The sequence below is a fragment of the Anabrus simplex genome, chromosome 3 (genome assembly GCF_040414725.1).
Source record: "Anabrus simplex isolate iqAnaSimp1 chromosome 3, ASM4041472v1, whole genome shotgun sequence".
Classification (NCBI taxonomy): Eukaryota; Metazoa; Arthropoda; class Insecta; order Orthoptera; family Tettigoniidae; genus Anabrus; species Anabrus simplex.
In genome coordinates this window covers 321,361,371-321,388,298 of record NC_090267.1, presented here as the reverse complement: position 1 = coordinate 321,388,298, position 26,928 = coordinate 321,361,371, and the positions used below count along the sequence as shown (strand labels likewise).

Here is a 26,928-nt window from a genome sequence, read left to right as displayed (position 1 = left end):
CTATTAGGCAGTACCATATGGCTGATAAAACAGGCATGAGAGAGTTTTTAATAACTATGATCGGTGGAAAACAGTAAATAAAAAAGGAAACAGACTCTGGGATGGGTTTAAAGCATTTGTAGAGGAATATGAAAATAGGTTTGTACCTTTAAAGGTGGTAAGGAATGGTAAAGATTCACTATATTATAACAGAGAAGTAAAGAGACTAAGAAGGAGGTGCAGGTTGGAAAGAAATAGAGTTAGAAATGGCTGTGGAAGTAAGGAGAAATTGAAGGAACTTACTAGGAAATTGAATCTAGCAAAGAAGTCAGCTAAGGATAACATGATGGCAAGCATAATTGGCAGCCATATAAATTTTAGTGAAAAATGGAAGAGTATGTATAGGTACTTTAAGGCAGAAACAGGTTCCAAGAAGGACATTCCAGGAATCACTAATGAACAAGGGGAGTGTGTATGTGAGGATCTTCAAAAGGCAGAAGTATCAGTCAGCAATATGTAAAGATTATTGGTTACAAGGATAATGTCCAGATAGACGAAGTGACTAATACTAAAGAAGTATTAAAATTTACCTATGACAGCAATGACATTTACAGTAAGATACAAAAGTTGAAAACTAGAAAAACAGCTGGAATTAATAATGTTTCAGGGGATATACTAAAGACAATGGGTTGGGATATAGTACCATATCTGAAGTACTTGTTTGATTATTGTTTGCATGAAGGAACTTTACCAAATGAATGGAAAGTTGCTATAGTAGCCCCTGTATATAAAGGAAAGGGTGATAGATATAAAGCTGAAAATTACAGACCAGTCAGTTTCACATGCATTGCATGTAAGCTTTGGGAAAGCATTATTTCTGGTTATATAAGACATGTTTGCAAAATTAATAATTGGTTTGACAGAAGTCAGTTTGGGTTTAGGAAAGGTTATTCCACTGAAGCCCAACTTGTAGGATTCCAGCAAGATATAGCAGACAGCCTGGATTCAAGAGGTCAATTGGACTGTATTGCGATTGACCTGTCTAAGGCATTTGATAGGGTAGATCATGGGAGACTACTGGCAAAAATGAGTGCAATTGGACTTGACAAAAGAGTGACTGAATTGGTGAACCTGTTTCTAGAAAATACAGTAGAACTCAGAGAATTAGAGTAGGTGAAGCTTTATCTGTCCCTGTAATAATTAAGAGGGGAATTCCTCAACCGGTCTAGAAAGCCAAGAATAATGACCGAGAGGATTCGTCGTGCTGACCACACGACACCTCGTAATCTGCAGGCCTGCGAGCTGAGCAGCGGTCGCTTGGTAGGCCAAGGCCCTTCAAGGGCTGTAGTGCCATGTGGTTTGGTTTGGTTTGGTTTGGTTTGGAATTCCTCAAGGCAGTATTATTGGACGTTTATGTTTTCTTATATATATCAATGATATGTGTAAAGAAGTGGAATCAGAGATAAGGCTTTTTCCAGATGATGTTATTCTGTTCAGAGTAATAAATAAGTTATAAGTTTGTGAGCAACTGCAAAATGACCTTGATTATGTTGTGAGATGGACAGTAGGCAATGGTATGATGATAAACGGCAAAAAAAGTCAGGTTGTGAGTTTCACAAATATGAAAAGTCCTCTCAGTTTTAATTACTGCATTGATGGGGTGAAAGTTCCCTTTGGGGATCATTGTAAATACCTAGGTATTAATATAAGGAAAGATCTTCATTGGGGTAATCACACAAATATGATTGTAAATAAAGAGTACAGATCTCTGCACATGGTTATTTAGGGGTTGTATTAAGGATGTAAAGGAGAGAGCATATTTGTCTGTGGTGAGACCCCAACAACTAAAAACATCAAGGTTTTATGGGCTGATGACCAAGCAAGAAGTCCTTGATTTCAGCAAAGAACAGGAAGACTTGACTTGCCTTTGCTAAGAAATATGGTGCTTTGACAAACAAGGAATGGAGCGAAGTACTGTGGAGTGATGAGAGTAAATTCAATATGTTCAACCCAGACGAAATTTTTTTTGTCAGATGTCCAATTAACACACGCAATGGTGTATGGTACCAAAAACCCACAGTAATACATGGTGGTCATGTAATGGCTTGGGGCTACTTTTCTAGAACTGGAGTTGGTCCACTGGTAAAAACTGAAGGCATCATGTCTCAATTTGTATATGGCAGGATCACTGAACAACATATAGTACCATATGCTAAACAAAACATGCCTCTTGGGCAGTTGCATCAGAATGGAAATCATCCTAAACATACCTCCAAGTTTGTCAAAACATGTCTGAGAAAGAAAAAGAGTCAGGGTTATTGATTGTCCTAAACCCAATTGAACATGTAAGGTAAGGGAGGAACTCAAAAGGTGTGTTAAATGCAAAACATACACAAACAGGGAGGCATATCATGAAGCTTTAAATGAAGAATAGTCCAAAATTCATGTCCCATGCCTTGAGAAATTGCTGGACTCAATGTCAACTCGATGAGTAGCAGTTCTACAAACAAAGCTACCCGACTAAATACTAGATGATACGAGGTACATATGAACTTCTGGAATGGTTTTTCTGCTTAGTTACATGTGTCAAAATATTTATGGTCTTCATGTATTACTATAGTGCAATTATTTTGTGTTATACATTTATGTGTGTATGAATATGATGGTTTGGTTGGGTGTACAAATTGTCAAATTATTTGTGTTGTACAAGTGCACACATTCCATTAATAAACAATGAGAACAGAGCAATTTAATCGTTTGTTAAAATACTTAAGGCCGGTACTATACACTGGAGCAGTTAAGCAAGGAAGAAGAAGATACGGGCCAATTAGATGATCGTTGACTATGCCTGCCCACGAGTTCACTGCATATTTCTCTTGACAGAATTATACCTGAAAAAGAATCAACTTAATTAAAATAGAATGACATGTTTCGTTCTTGAAAGAACATCATCAGATTCTATCAAATTACACTCAAATATTTAGAAATAGGCCTAAATATTTATGTTTATTTCTGTTGAAATACTAAGGAACTTGAAACCTGGAACTTATCTTAATGATGTCCTCCTTTGTCTCTGGAGCAGAGACAGTAGAGTTCCAGATTTCAAGTTCCTAAGTATTTAAACAGAAATAAAAAAATATTTATTTTTAAATATTTGAGTGTGATTTGATAAAATATGATGATGTTCCTTCAAGAACAAAACATGTCATTCTACTTTAGTTAAGCTGATTCCTTTTCAGGCATAATACTTTTACCATATGTTTTCTCTTTCAGATAGTTTATAAATTTATTTATTCAAAGTTAGTTTCGGCAGACTGAAGAGCCTAACAGTTATTTTTAAAAATCACCTACATGTTGGTCGGGTCAGCAAGTACATGTAAATAAAATCAATCTATTACATCGTACAAACAATCCGTAGGTTCAAATCAAATCAAAATCACTTTATTTGCAAATGAGGTGTCTACCTTCGTGGCAAATGATACACAAAAATACATTATCTTCAACCACTAGATTTTAAATTAAAAAGAAAAGAAGACATTTTCCTAAAATACAGTAATATACAATTTAAAATAACAAGTTTTCTATAAAACACACAGTTCATACTTAATAAATTTATATTATTTACAAAATTCTACCATAATATCTTCTGTACATACACACATAATCAACTCATATAAAGAATGTGGAATCACTTCAAATAATACTACACAACCGTTATAAGATTTAAATTTATATTGCATTTTTTTAAACCCATTTTGGTACCTAACATGCCATTCTTGTAGCCCACTGTCACTTGGCATGCATACATACATATATTATCATTATAGACTGTTATGCCTTTCAGCGTTCAGTCTGCAAGCCTCTGTGAATTTACTAAACGTCGCCACAATCCTCGATTTGCAACTAGTGTTGTGGCCTCATTTAGTTCTATACCTCTTATCTTTAAATCGTTAGAAACTGAGTCTAACCATCATCGTCTTGGTCTACCTCTACTTCTCTTACCCTCCATAGTAGAGTCCATTATTCTCCTAGGTAACCTATCCTCCTCCATTCGCCTCACATGACCCCACCATCGAAGCCGGCACCCCACAACAAATCTGGCATATAACTTTTGACTCAGTCATTTTTTGATGAGTGTTCCTGATCTCAATTGATACGTTTGCTCTTCTCCATCATCTCTAAAAGTTTGCATTATCAACCCGGAAACACCCTGTATATTTTCTTGTGTTGTTTAAATTTACTAGGTGTGTGTCTTTTACATTCCAGTTGATAAAGGTCACCTTCCTGCCTATTTATGTTATTATATTTGATCTTCCTACTTATTTAATTTCCAGAGCACTGCAAAGGCTTGGCTAAATAAATGTTTTAAATACTTATTAATATTATTATATTACTAACCAGTTCAGTTTTGGGAAAAATAATCTGAAGTAAACAGGAATACTAATAACACACATTACCTGAAAGTATTGTTTGTTCCAGTAGAAATACTGACAGGTCTGGACACATTCAGACCTGCTTCTTTGAGACGGACATAAAATTCATCATCTTCCAAACCCCATCCCCAATACTTGTTGCTCATTCCATTAACACGTAGAAAATCTTCCCTAAAGTCACAAAACAGGAGATAAGATAAATTAAAATGACAAAACTCCAGTGAAGAGCCTAAGTAAAATGGTATTTCAACAGAGTTCAGTGATTAGCAACATAACAAATAAATCATGGGTATGACTAATATGCAAGAGCATTTTCATAAGCAAAATTCCTCCTCTTTGAAGAAATGATACGGGAAACTAGACATACAGTAGATACATTCACAATAACTGGATTAAAAAGAAATATAACATATTTTTCTGCACATGGAAATACAATTATTTTTACAAGTTGTTTTACGTTGCCCCAGCACAGATAGGTCTTATGGTGACGATGGGATAGGAAAGGGCTAGGAGTGGGAAGGAAGCGGCCGTGGCCTTAATTAAAGTACAGCCTGGGGTGAAAATGGGAAACCACACAAAACCATCTTCAGGGGCTGACAGTGGGGTTTAAATCCACAATCTCCCGAAAAACAGAATAAGTTACTGTCCTTTCAAACTTGGTTTCTCAAGCTTTTTCACTCCCCTCCTAGCCATTCGTTGGTGATGGTGTTTCTACAAAGACAGACTGTCAGCCTGAATTTTCAACACAGTGTTTTCGTAATTGTTTTTGAATTGTTATCAAACTAAAATAGTTTTAGACTAAGAGGTCCGCAAACTGACTACAAGCATTTATTGTTTGTTTCCGTCGGTATAATTTGTTTTCTTATCTTCTTAGGCTAGGGCACTTTTTGGACTCAATTATGTTTTATATTAAACTTTTTCACTGAATTTGTCTCAGAGAGTTATTTATTGCTCCTTTTAGTGATGTAAATATTGTATATTGTTATTGTTTTTATTTCTGTCATGCCTCCTTTGCTTTTCAATTGTTCCTTCATTATGTTTTTAGCACATATCTAGCTTGTATTATGTAGATTACTTTAACCCCTGCCCTTATTTCAGTGAAGATAGCTTAAATGAGTCAACACATGTTTGAATTTTATTGCTCCATCTAATGATGGAATTATGTTTTGTACAGAATTAGGAGGATACATTTAATTTTTTCCTTTGCAAAGTTACAGTTTTGTAATAAAAAACAACATTCACTTATTTTCACAGCCACAGCTGTTTTAGCAAGAGTAATGCATGGCTCTCAGGTGTCATGATGAATGGCATGTAAGGGAAAAACTGAGGATGACACCACACCCTACACAAGTTCTTGTCAGACAAAAAAACTGAATATGGACTATAAGAGCACCAATTGAATGGAGTACATACATACATACATACATACATACATACAGTCTAGTTACTCCACAGGTAATATTAGCATATATTTATTTTGAAAAATATGTTGTTAATAATAATAATAATAATAATAATAATAATAATAATAATAATGAAGCAGATGTGTTTTAGTTAAATGGAATTTTAACATATTACACTTCTCACATCCTAGCCGATGAATTCATCCAGCCTCCTTGACTGATGACTTTGAAGCCTGCTTCTAAACAACATTTCAGAGGACTTAAAATTATAAATTTACAGAAATTTTTCTCAAATCTGTATTATGTAGGCAGTTCCTTTTTTCTTTCTTTCTTCTTTGTGTGTTTAAGTTTATCAGTGTCATTGTATTAATAAGTAATAATATGTGTGTGGTTAAGTGTATACTACTACTACTACGACTAATCCCAGTGGTGGTGGTGGTGGTGGTGGTGGTGATTATTGTTTTAAGAGGAAGTACAACTAGGCAACCATCCTCTATATAACACTAATCAGAGAGAAAAAAATGGAAGGGGTCCGACACTTCGAAAAATGAAGGTATCGGCCAAAGGAAGATAAGGGCCACGAAGAGCATGAAAATGAAAGACTCCCTAGCCCTCGCAAACCTAATAGCGTCAGGGTCGGAAAAGAACAAGTGTTGACCAAGGGAGGTCGGATAGGATAGGTGAAAGTGAGGAGCCTGGCACAAATAAGTGGAAGCAATGCCAGGACTCAGCTGAGGGCCCCGTGGTCGCCAACCCACGCTCCAAAGTTAGGAGCCCCTGAGGCCCCTTTCAGTCGCCTGTTACGACAGGCAGGGGATACCGTGGGTGTTATTCTACCGCCCCCACCCACAGGGGGAGGACTAATCCCATGGCACTACAGCCCTTGAAGGGCCTTGGCTTACCAAGTGACCGCTGCTCAGCCCAAAGCCTGCAGATTGCGAAGTATCGTGTGGTCAGCACGACGAATCTTCACGGCCATTATTCTTGGCTTTCTAGACCATACTACTACTACTACTACTACTACTACTGCTGCTGCTACTGGTACTACTAACCCCATGACACTACACCACTTGAAGGGCCTTGGCTTACCAAGTGACCGCTGTTCAGCCCAAAGGCCTGCAGATTGCGAGGTGTCGTATGGTCGGCACAACGAATCCTCTCGGCCATTATTCTCGGCTTTCTAGAGCGGACTACTACTACTACTACTTGTTGCTGAAAGTTGGGATACACTGATAATGATCAGAATTGCGCTGATTACTCTCTTTATGATTTTGATATGGAATTATAGACTGTCAAAAGTATCACGATTCTGGGTACTGAAATTTGGAAGAATGTTCAAAAAAATACTGAAATTCCAAACAAGATTACTCTATATGCACACAAAGTATTTCAACACTTGCAACTATAGTTAGAAAAACCTTTCATGAATTATTTAATCTCCATGAGGAATCAACTTATGTGTAATAGGTGACCAGAACGATTTAACAATTGAGGGGCTGGGTGGAAGGGGTTTTTCAGCAGATTGGTAAGAGGTGCGAGGGGTAACCATGGCTACCGCTTATGTGCCTACCTCAAGTCTCAAGGCCCGACAATAAACATCTGTACTGTCTGCGGTTACTCTTGTGAAATGCGATGCTGTTCTGAAGTTTCAAAGTGTAGTGCAAATTGTGCTTTATTATTACAGTAATTATAAATACTGCATATGAACAAGTTAATAGTGAACATGCAGCTGTTTCAGAGATTTCGCACTGTCTGCCACGACCAATGTTTGTAGCTTAGAGTGTAGTATCTGTTATTCGTGTTGTACTTATAACCTGCCGCGACTTCTCGTCAGACGCACATAGTATATGGCAAGCTATGGATCATTTTGTGTTCACCCTTTCTTGCAAATATCTCCCAGGCTACACTGTGAGCAAAAGTAAACAGAGAAAATTTATTTACAGTAAGATACCAAGTTGAAAACTAAAAAAGCAGCTGGAATTGATAAGATTTCTGGGGATATACTAAAGATGGGTTGGGATATAGTACCACATCTGAAGTACTTATTTGATTATTGTTTGCATGAAGGAGCTATACCAAATGAATGGAGAGTTGCTATAGTAGGCCTTGTGTACAGAGGAAAGGGTGATAGACATAAAGCTGAAAATGACAGGCCAGTCAGTTTGACATGTATTGCATGGGAAAGCATTCTTTCTGATTACATTAGACATGTTTGCAAAATTAATAACTGGTTTGATAGAAAGCAGTTCGGGTTTAGGAAAGGTTATTCCACTGAACCTGAACTTGTAGGATTTCAGCAAGATATAGCAGATAGCCTGGATTCAGGAGATCAAATGGACTGTATCGCAATTGACCTATCTAAGGCATTTGATAGGCTAGATCATGGGAGGCTGCTGGCAAAAATGAGCGCAATTGGACTTGACAAAAGAGTGACTGAATGGGTGGCTATATATATATTTTTTGCTAGTTGCTTTACGTCGCACCGACACAGATACATCTTATGGCGACGATGGGACAGGAAAGGGCTAGGAGTAGGAAGGAAGTGGCCATGGCCTTAATTAAGGTACAGCCCCAAAATAGGAAACCACGGAAAACCATCTTCAGGGCTGCCGACAGTGGGGTTCGAACCTACTATCTCCCAAATATTGCCAAATATTGGATACTGGCCGCACTGGCTATACTTTTAGAAAGTAGAACTCAGAGAATTAGTGGAGGCAAAGCTTTATCAGTCCCTGAAATAACTAAGAGGGGAATTCCTCAAGGCGGTATTACTGGACCATTATGTTTTCTTATATATATCAATGATATGTCTAAAGAAGTGGAATCAAAGATAAGACTTTTTGCACATGATGTTATTCTGTACAGAGTAATAAGTTACAGGATTGTGAACAACTGCAAAATGACCTCGATAAGGTTGTGAGATGTACAGTAGGCAATGGTATGATGATAAACAGGGTTAAATGTCAGGTTGTGAGTTTCACAAATAGGAAAAGTCCTCTCAGTTTTTATTACGGTGTTGGTGGGGTGAAAGTTCCTTTTGGGGATCATTGTAAGTACCTAGGTGTTAATATAAGGAAAGATCTTCATTGGGGTAACCACATAAATATGATAGTAAGTAAAGGGTACAGATCTCTGCAGATGGTTATGAGGGTATTTAGGGTTTGTATTAAGGATGTAAAGGAGAGGGCATATAAGTCTCTAGTAATGCCCCACTAGAGTATAGTTCCAGCGTATGGGATCCTCACCAGGATTACTTGTTTCAAGAACTGGAATAAATCCAAAGAAAAGCAGCTCGATTTGGTTCTAGGTGAGTTCCGATAAAAGAGTAGCATTACAAAAATGTTCCTAAGTTTGGGCTGGGAAGACTTGGGAGATAGGAGAAAAGGTGCTGGACTAAGTGGTATGTCACTAAGTTTACAAAAGGAGTATTTTTATTACCCCATCTATTCAGTACAATTAACTGTGAGATAGCTGTTTTCAATACGGAACAAAGATGAGAGTTATGGTTTGTAAGTGGTATGTTTCAAGCTGTCAGTGGAGAGAGGGTGTGGAATGACATCAGCAGACGAATAAGTTTGAGTGGTGTATTTGAAAGTAGGAAAGATCACAATATGAAGATAAAGCTGGAATTCAAGAGGACAAATTGCGGCCAATATTCGTTTATAGGAAGGGGAGTTAGGGATTGGAATAACTTACTAAGGGAGATGTTCAGTAAATTTCCAATTTCTTTGCAATCATTTAAGAAAAGGCTAGGAAAACAGATAGGGAATCTGCCACACAGGCGACTGCCCTAAATGCAGATCAGTAGTGATTGATTGATTGATTGATTGATTGACTGATTGATTGAAAATAGCGAACACAGCCAATAAAAGCCTAAGGTGATACATTTACTGCACAAAAATATGTAATGCATTACTCTTCAAATGACAGCATTATTCAGATATCAAAGTCATACTCCTGTTTTGTATAAGGTAATTTTTTATTATAGAAGCATGCCATCAGTGTTAATAGGGATGGTGAAAACCAACCGACCAACAAACACTGATCTGCAATTAGGGCTGTCGCTCAGGCGGTAGATTCCCTATCAGTTGTTTACACTGAAGCCTTTCTTAATTTCAAAGAATTTGGAAATTTATTGAATATCTCCCTTGGTCACCAGGTTCCCATCATCTGTTTCCAGTGCAAGGATATTGACATGCTCTCTTCTTCTGTTCTTGACTACTTTATAAAGCAACTACCTATTACTTTCACAGTTTTCTGTTTGCCTGGTATTCAACTCATCCCAGCATGTTTCCATTTCTTCTTTAATCCATTGCTTCACAAATAGTTTCTTGTTCCAGTACTCATGTGCCATGTACTGACTTTCCTCTTCTTGGTGGACCGAGTTCTGTTTTTCATTATCTAGTCTCTTCTTTGCTGCATTTCTTTCTTTCACAGCAATTATCAGCCTCTCATTCCACTATGGTGTTTCTTTATCCCTGCACGTTGCACTTGTCTTTCCACATACTGATTCAGCTTCTGAAACCAGGGTGTTCTTCAATGATAGCCACTCTTCTTCTATGCCTGTTTGTTCATTTTTTGGTAATGTGGCTGAGATCTTTCTTTGGTATTCTTCTTTCTTCCCATCTTCTCCTAGCATCCAGCTAAGGATAACATGATGGCAAGCATAATTGGCAGTCATACAAATTTTAGTGAAAAATGGAAGGGTATGTATAGGTATTTTAAGGCAGAAACAGGTTCCAAGAAGGACATTCCAGGAATAATTAATGAACAAGGGGAGTGCGTATGTGAGGATCTTCAAAAGGCAGAAGTATTCAGTCAGCAGTATGTAAAGATTGTTGGTTACAAGGATGATGTCGAGATAGAGGAGGAGACTAAGGCCAAAGAAGTAATAAAATTTACATATGATAACAATGACATTTACAATAAGATACAAAAGTTGAAAACTAGAAAAGCAGCTGGAATTGATCAGATTTCTGGGGATATACTAAAGACAATGGGGTGGGATATAGTATCATATCTGAAGTACTTATTTGATTACTGTTTGGTCGGAGGAGCTATACCAGATGAATGGAGAGTTGCTATAGTAGCCCCTGTGTATAAAGGAAAGGGTGATAGACATAAAGCTGAAAATTACAAGCCAGTAAGTTTGACATGCATTGTATGTAAGCTTTGGGAAGGCATTCTTTCTGATTATATTAGACATGTTTAAGAAATTAATAACTGGTTCGATAGAAGGCAATTCAGTTTTAGGAAAGGTTATTCCACTGAAGCTCAACTTGTAGGATTCCGGCAAGATATAGCAGATATCTTGGATTCTGGAGGTCAAATGGACTGTATCGCGATTGACCTGTCTAAAGCATTTGATAGGGTGGATCATGGGAGACTACTGGCAAAAATGAGTGCAACTGGACTAGACAAAAGAGTGACTGAATGGGTTGCTATATTTCTAGAAAATAGATCTCAGAGAATTAGAGTAGGTGAAGCTTTATCTGACCCTGTAATAATTAAGAGGGGAATTCCTCAAGGCAGTATTTTCGGACCTTTATGTTTTCTTATATATATAAATGATATGAGTAAAGGAGTGGAATCGGAGGTAAGGCTTTTTGCGGATGATGTTATTCTCTATAGAGTAACAAATAAATTACAAGATTGTGAGCAACTGCAGCGTGACCTCGAAAATGTTGTGAGATGGACAGCAGGTAATGGTATGTTGATAAACGGGGTTAAAAGTCAGGTTGTGAGTTTCACAAATAGGAAAAGTCCTCTCAGTTTTAATTACTGCGTTGATGGGGTGAAAGTTCCTTTTGGGGATCATTGTAAGTATCTAGGTGTTAATATAAGGAAAGATCTTCATTGCGGTAATCACATAAATGGGATTGTAAATAAAGAGTACAGATCTCTGCACATGGTTATGAGGGTGTTTAGGGGTTGTAGTAAGGATGTAAAGGAGAGTGAAAATAAGTCTCTGGTAAGACCCCAACTAGAGTATGGCTCCAGTGTATGGGACCCTCACCAGGATTACCTGATTCAAGAACTGGAAAAAATCCAAAGAAAAGCAGCTCGATTTGTTCTGGGTGATTTCTGACAAAAGAGTAGCGCTACAAAAATGTTGCAATGTTTGGGTTGGGAAGAATTGAGAGGAAGAAGAAGAGCTGCTCGACTAAGTGGTATGTTGTAGATGTTGATTCCCATACGGAATCCGTATGGGAATCAACATCTACATCATTTGATAGCCAGGCAGGCATCTATTTTTTGGAAATGAGACATAGCTCTCATAGTGCATTGGCACTGCTGGTGGCTTCAAATAGCCTATGCAGTGGCCTCCACAGTATGCACTAGCCTTGCGTCTTGGGTGGTGTGCTAAGTCCCAACTGACGAGCCTAACTTAGCACACGAGGGCGAAACGCAGGCAACCATGAATGAGTTAGCTGGAAAATTTATAATGTCCAATAACGGACCATTATATTGGTATTATATATTGGTATTATAAGTGGTATGTTCCGAGCTGTCAGCGGAGAGATGGCGTGGAATGACATTAGTAGACGAATAAGTTTGAATGGCGTTTATAAAAGTAGGAAAGATCACAGTATGAAGATAAAGTTGGAATTCAAGAGGACAAACTGGGGCAAATATTCATTTATAGGAAGGGGAGTTAGGGATTGGAATAACTTACCAAGGGAGATGTTCAATAAATTTCCAATTTCTTTGAAATCATTTAGGAAAAGGCTAGGAAAGCAACAGATAGGGAATCTGCCATCTGGGCGACTGCCCTAAATGCAGATCAGTATTGATTGATTGATTGATTGATTGATTGATTGATTTATCTTTGGCATTTTCTTGCTCCTGACATTCTGCAGATGGACGTTCACAATGTGCGCAACCAAAAGCTGGTGGTCACCATCGAGACTTTCACTTGGAATAAACTTAACATCAGTGAAAAACTGGCTAGAACATCTTTCCACTGATAGCTACGAACATCCCACTTAGTCGAGCAGTTCGTCTTCTTTCTCCCAAGTCTTCCCAGCCCAAACTTTGCAACCTTTTTGTAATGCTACTCTTTTGTCCAAAATCACCCAGCTGCTTTTCTTTGGATTTTTTCTTCTTGAATCAAGTAATCATGGTGAGGGTCCTATACACTGAAACCATACTCTATCTGGGGTCTTACCAGAGACTTATATGCCCTCTCCTTTACATCTTTACTACAACCCCTAAACACCCTCATAACCAGTAGCAGAGAGCTGTACCCATTACTTACAATCCCATTTATGTGATTACCCCAATGAGGAACTTTCCTTATATTAACACCTAGGTACTTACAGTCATCCCTATCAGGAACTTTCACCCCATCAACCCAGTAATTAAAACTGAGAGGATTTTCCCTATTTGTTAAACTCACAACCTGACTTTTAACCCTGTTTATCACCATACTATTGCCTGCTGTACATCTCACAACATTACTGAGGTCATTTTGCAGCTGTTCACAATTTTGTAACTTATTTCTTACTCTATACAGAATAACAATATCTGCAAAAAGCCCTATCTCTGATTCCACTTCTTTACTCATACTATTTATATATAAGAAAACATGAACGTCCAATAATACTGCCTTGAGGAATTTTCCTCTTAATTATTACAGGGTCAGATAAAGCTTCACCTACTCTAATTCTCTGAGATCTTTCTAGAAATCTAGCAACCCATTCAGTCACTCTTCTGTCTAGTCCAATTGCACTCATTTTTGTCAGTAGTCTCCCATGATCTACCCTATCAAATGCATTAGACAGATCAATCCTGAATCCAAGATATCTGCTATCCTACAAGTTGAGCTTCAGTGGAATAACCTTTCCTAAACCCAAACTGTCTTTTATCGAACCAGTTATTAATTTTGCAAACATGTCTAATATAATCAGAAAGAATGCTTTCCCAAAGCGTACATGCAATGCATGTCAAACTAACTGGCCTGTAATTTTCAGCTTTATGTCTATCACTCTTTCCTTTGTACACAGGGGCTACTACTACTACTACTACTACTCTCCATTCATTTGGTATAGCTCCTTCATGCAAACAGTAATCAAATAAGTACTTCAGATATGGTACTATATCCCAACCTATTGTCTTTAGTATACAGCCCAGATAAGTAAACTTATTTACTCTTTTGCAAAAATTCACTGTTTAAGCAAATTTTGCTAGGAATGGGTTCTTTCTCTTTAAAAGCCATTAGTTACTTGTTTCGATATGCTCATATTATACTTGGATGTAGTTTTGTGCAAATTGTGGACCGATTGTTGAGATCATCATCTGTTTGGATAATTAGTGCAACAATCGGTGGAAAATGATACAGCAATGGGATGGGTTTAAAGCAATTGTTGAGGAATGTGAAAACAGATTTGTACCTTTGAAAGGTGGTAAGGAATGGTAAAGACCCACTTTATTATAACAGAGAAAAAAAGAGACTAAGAAGGAGGTGCAGATTGGAAAGAAACAGAGTTAGAAATGGCTGCAGAAGTAAGGAGAAATTGAAGGAACTTACTAGGAAACTGAATCTAGCAAAGAAGTCAGCTAAGGATAACATTATGGCAAGCATAATTGGCAATCATACTCATTTTAGTGAAAAATGGAAGAATATGTATAGGTAATTTAAGCCAGAAATAGGTTCCAAAAAGGTCATTCCAGGAACCATTAGTGAATAAGGGGAGTGTGTGAGGATCTTCAAAAGGCAGAAGTAAAGGATAATGTCCACATAGAGGAGGTGACTAATGCTAAAGATGTATTCAAATTTACCTATGATAACAATGACATTTACAATAAGATACAAAAGTTGAAAACTAGAGCAGCAACTACACTACAACTAATCCAACAATTTCTCAAACAAGCAGGGAAGAAATCAATTATCTTTTTTAGTATACTTGTGTTATGAGCAGCCACAAAAACAAATTATTTTCCCACAAGAAAGCTATCTAATCCATCTTTCTCTGGTTACAGAAATAAGGAGATAATATCAAGCGAGCACTGATTTTCTGTCCAAGTGTCTTAGGTTCAAAGATAAATCTACTAGGTTAGAGAAATGAGCAAGTGACAAATTTGCAGCCATTCGAGAAGTGTGGGATGAGTTTATCAAGAATTGTCAAGATTCCTACAAGTCAGGAGTTACACAACCATTGACGAATAACTGGCCGGATTTTGCAGATGCTGTCCTTTCTGGATGTACATCCCCAACAAACTCACAAAATATGGAATAAGATTGTTACGTTGAATGAGAGTGGGACCACTGACTCTAAGTTGTATTTGGGGAAAAATATTAATATGTGTGAACTAGAATGTCATGTGGCAATGAGATGGTCGAGTAAAGTTGCTCTTGCTACACCCTCCTTAAACAGAAAGTTAAGATTCAGAAACTGATGATCTGTGTGAACTAAGTTATACATTTAAGTGCCTTCTTCTTTAAAAATAAAAACCATGTCTCTGAAGGAAGTACCTAGGAAGATATCACCCTTCAAACATTGCATGACAGTATTCCAAGTGTGCTTAGGCTTAGCAGTCAGTACCACCAACCCATTCAATGTGCTTGGCAGTGAGTTAAAGGCATTCAAGAAACAGGCCAGTGAAGACATATCTAATAATAATGATGTTGGCTTTACGTCCCATTAACTACATTTACAGTTTTCGGAGATGCCGAGGTGCCAGAATTTAGTCCTGCAGGAGTTATTTTACGAGCCAGTAAATCAATCAACACGAGGCTGTCATATTTGAGCACCTTCAAATACCACTGGATTGAGGCAGGAATGAACCTGCCAAGTTGGGGTCAGAAAGCCAGCGCCTCAACCGTCTGAGCCACTCAGCCCGGCAAGGCATATCTAAGCTTAAAGGGGAGTTGAAGGCTCTTTAAGATCGGCTTCAGTCGCATAAGTGCGGCCAGTATCCAGTATTCGGGAGATAGTAGGTTCGAACCCCACTGTCGGCAGCCCTGAAAATGGTTTTCGGTGGTTTCCCATTTTCACACCAGGCAAATGCTGGGGCTGTACCTTAATTAAGGCCACGGCCGATTCCTTCCCACTCCTAGCCCTTTCCTGTCCCATCGTCGCCACAAGACCTATCTGTATCGGTGCGACGTAAAGCAAAAAAAAAAAAAAAAAAAAAAAAAAAAAAGATCGGCTTCAGAAACAAGATGGCATATTGGATGAGGCCAAACAGTACAGTCGCTGGAACTGTCTCTTGTTACATGGTGTCCCGGAACAGTCATCCGAGGATATTTACAACAAAATACTAGAGACAATGAAAAATAAATTTTCAGCGGAACTATCACTTCTTGATGTGGATCGTTGCCACAGGCTGTGCTGCCGAAATTAAACGTCTGCTGAGTTGGTCTCATATGGAAATCGACCAAACATTATTAAGTTCCTTTGGTACGATAACTGCGACTGAGTGTGGAGTGTGAAGCGAGTTTTGAAGGGTAGTGGGTGCATGCTAACCGAGTCCCACACAAGTGTGAGGAAAAATATCGTTAATCAGGCAAGGGATTTATGGGGATTGCAGAAATGCTGGACTCAAGATGAACGCATGCGTGTTTTATGGGAAGATGGAAGAAGTAAAATGCAAATATGCACGATGGCACAAGTTAGAACACATTGCAGGGAGTAGGATGAACTCGTGAACTTAGAGACAGAAATTGTGTGTGTACCATTATTCAGATATCAAAGTCATACTCCTGTTTTGTATAAGGTAATTTTTTATTATAGAAGCATGCCATCAGTGTTAATAGGGATGTTGTATCATGAGAGTAAAAGCAGTGTACAAGTGGGGAGTGGTGACTCTGAAACATTTTATACAAAAAACGGTCTCAAGCAAGGAAGTGCACTGTTGCCATTATTGTTTATTATATTGATGGATGAAATCATAAAACGTGTAAAACAGAGTATCAGTAGTGATGAAATTAATGCTTTGGTATTTGCAGATGATGTGGTAATTTGAAGAAAGGGAGAAAAGGAAGTACAAAGGAGACTGGAATGAAAATCTGAAGGAGTTTGGAATGGTAATTAGTAAAAAGAAAACTGTAGTCATGCACTGTGGGAAAGAGAAAAAGAGAAGCCAATTGAACATAGACGGAGAAGGGTTAGAGAATGTAGAACAGTTTACATATCTGGGTAGCATTATTAATGGAAGTAATGAAATCAACTCTGAAATTAATAACAGACTAAGTAAAGGTACAACATTTTATCATCAAGTCAGAGAGCTTTTAGGGAATGAAAAAGTACCCAAGAGAACAAAATTAACATTATATAAAAAGTGTTTCATACCAATTGTAGCATACGGACTAGAAACGCTGGTAACTAATAAGAGACAGGATAGTAAGATCCAAGCAGCAGAAATTAAATTTTTAAGAACATTGGTTAAAAATACAAGAAGAGATAGAATCCAAAATATTAAAATAAGAGAAGAACTAAATATAGAACCATTATTACAGAACATACAGAAAGCAAGACGGAGATGGTTTGGACATGTAAAAAGAATGGGAAAGGAACGGGTAGCAAGAAGGGAATTGGAAAGAGAAGTTAAGGGAAAGAGACCAGTTGGAAGACCGAGAAGAAGGTGGATGGATCAGATTTGGAAGTACATTAGAGAACCTGGACTGGATGTGGCAGAAGTAATGGAGCAGGAAAAGTGGGAGGACAGAAAGGAGTGGAGGAGGCTTGTTAAGCACACCTGGGCAACTGGAGTGGGACATTGATGATGATGATGACTAATTAGTGTGTGTGTGTGTGTGTGTGTGTGTGTGTGTGTGTGTGTGTGTGTGTGTGTGTGTGTGTGTGTGTGTGTGTGTGTGTGTGTGTGTGTGTGTGTGTGTGTGTGTGTGTGTGTGTGTGTGTGTGTGTGTGTGTGTGTGTGTGTGTGTGTGTGTGTGTGTGTGTGTGTGTGTGTGTGTGTGTGTGTGTGTGTGTGTGTGTGTGTGTGTGTGTGTGTGTGTGTGTGTGTGTGTGTGTGTGTGTGTGTGTGTGTGTGTGTGTGTGTGTGTGTGTGTGTGTGTGTGTGTGTGTGTGTGTGTGTGTGTGTGTGTGTGTGTGTGTGTGTGTGTGTGTGTGTGTGTGTGTGTGTGTGTGTGTGTGTGTGTGTGTGTGTGTGTGTGTGTGTGTGTGTGTGTGTGTGTGTGTGTGTGTGTGTGTGTGTGTGTGTGTGTGTGTGTGTGTGTGTGTGTGTGTGTGTGTGTGTGTGTGTGTGTGTGTGTGTGTGTGTGTGTGTATGCTTGTAAAAGTCAGTGGATCTACTCACCAGGTTGCTCGGATAAGCTCATTTTACTTCTGATTTAATTTTATTTCCTATTACTTAGTTCCATATGCCTGTTGACCGGCACAATGGTTAAGTCACTGAGCTGTATTCCTTCCCACCCCTTCTCCTTCGTCCCTATCGCCTACAATGGGACTTGTGTTGCAAAAGAAGCTCAGGAGCCACTCGCAGTCATTACACTGTCGCCACCTAAATGGACAGTCATTATTAGCTCATTTGGAAGAGATACAGGCTAATTTTGAAGTGAACAATGTACATATTATTGGAATCAGTGAAAGCTGGATGCATAAAGACTTGCTGTCATCAGCAGCTTACCTTGATGTACAGTATAGTCAATATTACACCATGACCATACTGACAAAATAAGTGGTGGGCTTTTATATTTTTTTATATTTTTGTAAAAATGACCTAAAATATAGGATAATTTACACATTCCACCCAAGACTTATACTGTGACCAGAATATATGTTTGTAGAATGAGACTGCCATAAAAAGATATTAATAGGGATTGTATACAAGCCACCTAAAATAAGACATACTGATGATTTTGAAGAGGCATTAGCATATCTTATCTCGGCATGTGATGACATTATAGCCATGGGTGACTTGAACACTGACCTTTTAAAGCAGACTAGTGAAGCGAACATACACACATTATCATTATAGACCATTATGCCTTTCAGCGTTCAGTCTGCAAGCCTCTGGGAATTTACTAAATGTTGTCACAATCCTCTATTTGCAACTAGTGCTGGGGGCCTCATTTAGTTCTATACCTCTTAAATCGTTAGCAACCGAGTCCAACCATCGTGGTCTTGGTCTCCCTCTACTTCTCTTACCCTCCATAACAGAGTCCATTATTCTCCCAGGTAACCTATCCTCCTCCATTCATATCTCGTGACCCCACCACCAAAGCTGGTTTATGCACACAGCTTCATCCATCGAGTCATTCCTAACTCAGCCTTTATCTACTCATTCTGAGCACCCTCCTGTCGTGGTTCCCACGTGTTTGTACCAGTGATCATTTTTGCTACTTTCATGTCTGTTACTTCTAACTCATGAATAACATATCCTTAGTCTACCCAGCTTTCGCTCCCATAAAGCAAAGTTGGTCTGAAAACAGACCAATGTAAAGATAGTTTCGTCCGGGAGCTGACTTCCTTCTTAGAGAACACTATTGATCGCAACTGTGAGCTCACTGCATTAGCTTTACTACACCTTGATTCAATCTCACTTACCATATTACCATCCTGGGAGAACACACAACCTAAATACTTAAAATTTATCTACCTGTTTCAGCTTTGTATCACCAATCTGACATTCAATTCTGTTGAATTTCTTACCTACTGACATCAATTTAGTCTTCGAAAGGCTAATTTTCATACCACACTCATTGCATCTATTTTCAAGTTCCAAGATATTAGACTGCAGGCTTTCGGCACAATCTGCCATTAAGATCAAGTTGTCAGCATAGGACAGATTGCTTACTACATTTCCACCAAACTGAAACCCTCCCTGTCACTTTATATCTTTTAGTAGATGATCCATGTAAATTATGAACAGCAAAGTTGAAAGATTACAGCCTTGTCTAACCCCTGTTAGTACCTTGAACCAAGAACTCTTTCTACCTTCAATTCTCACTGCAGCCCAAATGTCAACATAAATGCATGTGATTGATTTTAATAATCTACCCTTAATTCCACAGACCCCTAGTATGGCGAACATCTTTTCCCTTGGTACCCTGTCATATGCTTCCTTTAGATCTACAAAACACAACTGTCTACTCCTTTCGTAACATTTTTCAATTGCCTGGCGCATACTGAAAATCTGATCCTGACAGCCCGTCTGTGGTCAGAAACCACACTAGTTTTCATCCAACTTCCTCTCAACGACTGATCGCACCCTCCCTTCCAATCAATGAGATACCTCGATAGTTGTTGTAATCCTTCCTGTTCCCTTGATTATAGATAGGTGCAATTACTGCTTTTGTCCAATCTGAAGGTACTTTACCAACACTCCATGCTAATCTTACTACTCCATGAAGCCATTTCATCCCTGCCTTCCCACTATACTTCACCATTTCAGGTCTAATTTAATTTATTCCTGCTGCTTTGTGACAATGGTGTTTATTTACCATCCTTTCCACTTCCTCAAGCGTAATTTCACCAAAATCATTTTCCTCCTCCACATGACCTTGATTGTTCACGACACCACCAGGCAGATTTCCTTTTGCATTGAGAAGATTTTCAAAATATTCCCTACACCCGTCCAGTGATTCCCTGGGATCTATTATGAGTTCAACTGAATTACACAAAACACTATTAATTTCTTTTTCCCTGCCTTCCTACGATTCTTTATTACTGTTCAGAAAGGTTTCACTGCTGCTTGACCTAGCCTTTTGAGGTTATTACCAAAATCTTCCCACAACTTCTTTTTGGATTCAACAACTATTTGTTTCGCTCTGTTCCGTTCATCAACGTACAACTCCCTGTCTGCATTGGCCCTTGTTTGGAACCATTTCTGACAAGCCTTCTTTTTACATTTACAAGCTGCTCTCACTTCATCATTCCACCAAGATGTTTGCTTTTTCCCATCTTTACACACAGTTGTTTCTAGGCATTCCCTTGCTGTTTCTACTACAGTATCCCTGTATGCCACCCATTCTCTTTCTATATCCGGAACCTACTGTCTACTGTTCAAAGCTTCTCTCTAATCATATCCATGTACTTCTGTCTAATTTCCTCGTTCTGGAGATTTTCTAACCTTATTCGTTTGGAGATAGATTTCACTTTTTCTATCCTAGGCCTAGAGATACTTAGTTCACTACAGATCAGATAGTGGTCTGTATCATCGAAAAATCCCCGAAAAACTCGTACATTCTTAACAGATTTCCTGAATTCGAAGTTGATTAAGATATAGTCTATTATGGATCTGGTATCCCTAGCCTCCCACATGTAGCGGTGAATAGCCTTATGCTTGAAGAATGTATTCACAACTACTAAACCCTTACTAGCACAGAAGTCCAGCAAATGCTTCCCATTCCCATTAGCTTCCATATCTTCCCCACATTTACCAATCACCCATTCATATCCTTCAGTTCTATTTCCAACTTTCACATTGAAATCACCCATTAACACTATCCTGTCCTTGCTGTCGACCCTCATCTGCACCCTCACAAGGTGAATACACGGAGATAAGTCTCATCCTAATTCTTCCAACTGCCAAATCTACGCACTACATTAGCTGATTTCCGTGTTTACGTGCCTAACAGAAACTATGTTGTGTGCAATAGTATTCATGATAAACAGCCCTACTCCACAATCTGCCCTTCTCTTTTTTAACACCCTTCAAATACACTTTACAATCTCCTATCTCTTCCTCGTTATCTCCCCTAACCCGAATATCACTTACTCTTAGTATATCCAGATGCATCCTCTTTGCTGACTCAGCCAGTTCTACTTTATTTCTTTCATAAGCCCAATTAATATTGATACCTCCCATCAAATTCCATTTCATTCGCCAAGTTGTTTCCAAGGAGTCCCTTGCCTGTCAAATGAGAGCGGGACTTCGTTACTTCCATTAGTCTGGGGCTTGCTTTAAAATGTTCTGAGCTTGGTAAATTCATGAAGTAGGATGCTACCCTACTTACACATAGTCCAAGTGAGGATCTCTCCTTTAACGGGTTAGGGACCACGCACAAGGAGGGCCATGATTCAGAATATGTCCGAGATGCCCACTCCCATTCCATAGCAACTGGTATCCTGACTCTCAGGGCCATTTACTACGCCACTCAGCTGTTGCCCATGGTTCACGAACTAGGACGTGACTACAGTAACCCACACCATGAATCACAGTGAAGCGAACAACCTACTGAATTTATTTCTTACCACAAACATTAAGATATTACCCCTCAGAACGCTACTAATCACGTTCATTACTCTGACCACACAAGTCATACTGTAATGGATCTTCTTGTTACAAATCAACCACAGAAAGTATCCTGGAATCTCTTCACATTAAATATTGTACGTGTGTTATTCTATAAGAATACCTAAGTACAAACCACGCTACATTACAATACATGATTTATGACATATGGACCGGAACAAACTATGCCATGATGCATATAACTTGTCTTGGGATAGTAAACCTAATTTTCAGAACATAAACTCTAAAGTAAACAAATTCAATTCAATGGTACTGGAAATATTTGACAATCATGCACCAAAAAAACAGGTAAGAATCACCCGCAGTAGCGGCGATTAGGAGGACCGAGGGAGCAGTTCCCCCCCACCACACACATTGTGGAGAAAAAATATTTTAAAATTCCATTTTAGCCAGTTGACTTTTTTCTTTTTGACAGACTGAACAACTAAGATTTGTTTAAAAAAATTGCCTGAAATTAGAAATTATAAAAAAAAGCAATTTGTACAATTCCCCTTGTTTTTTCCAGCTAATTCATTCCTTTAATTTATTTAATTATTAAGACAAATACTTAGCAGAAATACTCACAAAACCGTTCGTTGCGGCTAACCGATTCAAACAGCACAGCAGCATGTAGCATGTACTGCGACAAAGGGTAGCAGGGGTTTATTTTTGCCAAGGACATGGTCACAGGTATGATTCACCCTCTTGCCCCGCACATTCATTCTGGCAGTTCCACTCAGTAAATGTGTATGTGCAGTTCTATCTAGTGTCTGTTACTTTGTTAGTGTGTAGTCAAAAACTAAATGAAATTTTAATTGTATAATCATGCCAAACTTCTATTTAATTGTAATACATATGTAATTATTGACCTTTTGGTGAAAGTTTGATTGTACAGTACTGTTATTACCACACTAAAGTTGGTAGACTCAACCTTTACGTCTCTATTGAAATTTGCACAGAGAGCATTAGAAATTGGACCATTTTGTAGCAATACCGTATTTACCCGAGTAATCCCCACTGTCGAATAATGCCCGCACCTTCATTTTAGAAAGGTTCATTTTGAAAAAAATAAAATAAAAATGAAATGAATTAAAATTCCTTCCATCGAAAGAGTAACGTAGGCATAAACAAACATTTCATATCACTCCACGAGGTCCACGTGGTCTTTACGCAAATATGAACATGTAAATTTACGGATATAGCTGCTTTGCCTGAGATGATAAAAATACATTATCACTGCTATGAAATATATTTTGAGCAAATAGGCCTACTTACGTGACAGGTATTTCATTAATCTGAACTTGCAATAGGCTCATTTCCCTGTAGATGGGAAGATTCGTTGTCTCTTGCATCACTAGAATCCTCTCCTAAATTACTTACAAGTTCGTCACATTCCACATCTGAAACACTTCTCACACGTGACCTCTTTTTACTGCACAGTAACACGACCGGTGGTGGATTATTCTTTTCGTGCAATGTAAACACTTGAAATAGACACACCGGCAAAATCTGATGTTAGTTTTGCGATACAGTAAAACCTCGTTAATTCAAAGTCTTTGTAATACAGAAATCAGACTTCCAATTAAGTGATTTCGAATTAACAGCCATCTTGTAATTCAGAAATGCCAACCCTTGCCAGTTTTTGCGGATTCTGCTTTTCCACGTACTGCCTACTACCTGATATTGTGGCGTTCCTTAATACGCTGAACACAAAAGAATTACAACTTCACTCTATTTTCAACTATGAAACACATTATAGACACACCAAAGTGAGTGAACGTGCGGAAAGCTACCATTGCACGTTCTGGAAGACGCGTTCTATCATGATGCGGAGAAATTTTGAATTTAAATTACTCTGTAAAATATGGTACTATTTAAAAAAAATGTAAATTCAATTTAGAATTAAAAGTCTGAATTGTTTTCCGTTTAAATATGACATATGGGGACAGTTTACTTCCATCTACGATTGCACAAAGCATAACTGTACACTCAGCATCAAAAACTAGGTGAGCCAGGAGCGTGTTGGCAACCTTGACGCAAATAAAACCCGCACCCCAAATTCGTGCCTCAAAATTTTTTGAAAAATGTGCAGGGATTATTCGCGTGAATACGGTATTTTTTCAATGTTTATGTCCCCCCCCACCGCTATAGCCCTTAAACCTGGGTACATTTTGCTGTTTATAATTTTTTGTGCCCCGCCCCCCTCTTCTAATTCCCAATCTCAGCTACTGATCACCCGCCATTCTTCCGCATGGCTAACAACCAAGATAAGATCTGCTATGGCCAGTTGTAACGAACTGTACAGACAATTTTAAAGATAAAAATTTTATTGTTCCGTATTGAAATTATTAACATTAAAAATTAAATAATTGAAGTTCAACCAATTCAATACATAAAAGAAAGAAATGTAGTAATTACATTCTTATTTAAATGGGACCGGTTTCGACCTTAGTCCAGGTCATCGTCAGCCGTAAAAACAAGTAGGCGAAATCACACAATGTTTATGAATATTGGAGAAATGGGTCAGTTTCACACTCTGTCAGGCACAAAGTCACAACACTATCAAATAATATATGAAGATTATAAATAAACTTGAAGTCGCAGACGAATAGATTTGTAGAAGCAAACCGCCAGTTCCCGGTGATCAGCGCGGCACATTCAAGGTCATGCGCTGCAGTCTCGAACGCCAAAGTAGAGTGGAGAATGTCTTGAAGGTCCAATATTTGTCTCGGTAGCGGGAAGTTAAGTACGTATATAAAAAATATACGACGCAAATCAGTATAATTGAATGAGAATTTGTGCTCCTGCTAAGTTCTTGGAAAACAGTTGACTTGAAAAAACAATTGTAAATAGGAAAAAATGTAGTAAAAAGCGCAATATCGGAAAACAAATGAAAACTTATATGCACAGTGCGCTATTTTTTAAATTGAAAAAATTATTAGGACATGATTGAAGTAGTCGAAGTTGGCGCAAGACAAGAGTTAAAATTTGAAAGAGGAGAACCGAAATGAAGGTCGATTGTTTTTTTTTTTTTAACAGAAGAAGAGTGATAGTGAAAAAAGAGAAAAAATAAAAGAGATTGAAGTTAGATGGTATTGAGGAAGGATAAGATAGGGAAAATGAAGGAGGGGTAGTTTAGGGTGGGTTAGGAGGGTGGGTTATTGGAGGTAGAAAATGTGGGTGGGAACTTTGTAGAAATCTTGATATCTTACACAACTCTAAATCTCTAAATAAGTCTAATGCTTTTTCTAAATCTGGTGTATACAGATTCAAATGCAACAACTGCAATTCCTCCTACGTCGGACAAACTGGCCGCAACTTCAATATCAGGTAATCTGAACATGTCAACGCCATTAAATACAACAGATTCTCTGCCATAGGACAGCACATACAAGACACCAAGCATAGTTTCACCAGTATTAACAATGACATGAATATACTTAAAATCATTAACAAAGGCCCCCTCTTAAACGACACTGAAAATTGCTTTATCCACCTTGACCAGTACTTCAACCCTAATTTCAATTTAAACGACATTTCTGAAAAACCCAATATCCTTTTTGACTTCCTAATTCTTCTTCTCAAAAATTCCAAATTCCAAAACCCCAATTCTATTTTCCATGCCTTACAAAGTTCCCACCCACATTTTCTACCTCCAATAACCCACCCTCCTAACCCAACCTAAACTACCCCTCCTTCATTTTCCCTATCTTATCCTTCCTCAATACCATCTAACTTCAATCTCTTTTATTTTTTCTCTTTTTTCACTATCACTCTTCCTCTGTTAATAAAAAAAAAAAACAATCGACCTTCATTTCGGTTCTCCTCTTTCAAATTTTAACTCTTGTCTTGCGCCAACTTCGACTACTTCAATCATGTCCTAATAATTTTTTCAATTTAAAAAATAGCGCACTGTGCATATAAGTTTTCATTTGTTTTCCGATATTGCGCTTTTTACTACATTTTTTTCTATTTACAATTGTTTTTTCAAGTCAACTGTTTTCCAAGAACTTAGCAGGAGCACAAGTTCTCATTCAATTATACTGATTTGCGTCGTATATTTTTTATATACGTACTTAACTTCCCGCTACCGAGACAAATATTGGACCTTCAAGACATTCTCCACTCTACTTTGGCGTTCGAGACCGCAGCGCATGACCTTGAATGTGCCGCGCTGATCACCGAGAACTGGCGGTTTGCTTCTACAAATCTATTCGTCTGCGACTTCAAGTTTATTTATAATCTTCATATATTATTTGATAGTGTTGTGACTTTGTGCCTGACAGAGTGTGAAACTGACCCATTTCTCCAACATTCATAAACATTGTGTGATTTCGCCTACTTGTTTTTACGGCAGACGATGACCTGGACTAAGGTCGAAACCGGTCCCATTTAAATAAGAATGTAATTACTACATTTCTTTCTTTTATGTATTGAATTGGTTGAATTCAATTATTTAATTTTTACTGTACAGACAATACAAACAGACACATGACACAGACGATTTTGAGCAGAACTGGATTCTGAGAAACAGAACTAAGCAGTTGATTAGGAATTCTAAATATAAATATTTTCAGGGACTGATGAAAAATAACAGGCTGAGACAAAAATGGAGTAAATTACGTACGGTAGGTATCGGTAAAGCCGTAGAGCAACAGGTACCAAGCATAATGCCAGAGGCTTTAAATCTTTTGGCACAGCCAAGAATAACCTCTACTTCTTCCCTAAAAATTCACTACCCTTGTTTCAACTGCATTCTATGTATGAGCAAATCTCTTTTTAGAAATATGAGCTATGAAATATAATGCAACAAGCAATGATGACATTACTATATTGCTGATTAAGGACATCTTAGGAGCTGTTCTGCCAATACTAACTCATATATTTAACTACTGTCTGACAAACGGAGC

At 38.2% G+C, this 26,928-nt stretch overlaps 1 protein-coding gene across 2 annotated transcripts in view; it reads right to left on the bottom strand.

Moving 5' to 3' along the window:
• beta4GalT7 (beta-1,4-galactosyltransferase 7) overlaps positions 1 to 26,928 on the bottom strand; it is a 100,508-nt gene that overhangs the window by 32,679 nt on the left and 40,901 nt on the right. The window contains exon 4 of one of the 2 annotated variants that reach the window (XM_067143142.2): positions 4,437 to 4,583. The exons of the other annotated variant lie outside the window; for it this stretch is intronic. Coding sequence (XP_066999243.2) covers positions 4,437 to 4,583 — 147 coding nt within the window. The remainder of the gene's footprint in view (positions 1 to 4,436; positions 4,584 to 26,928) is intronic. 2 annotated transcript variants of the gene reach the window in all.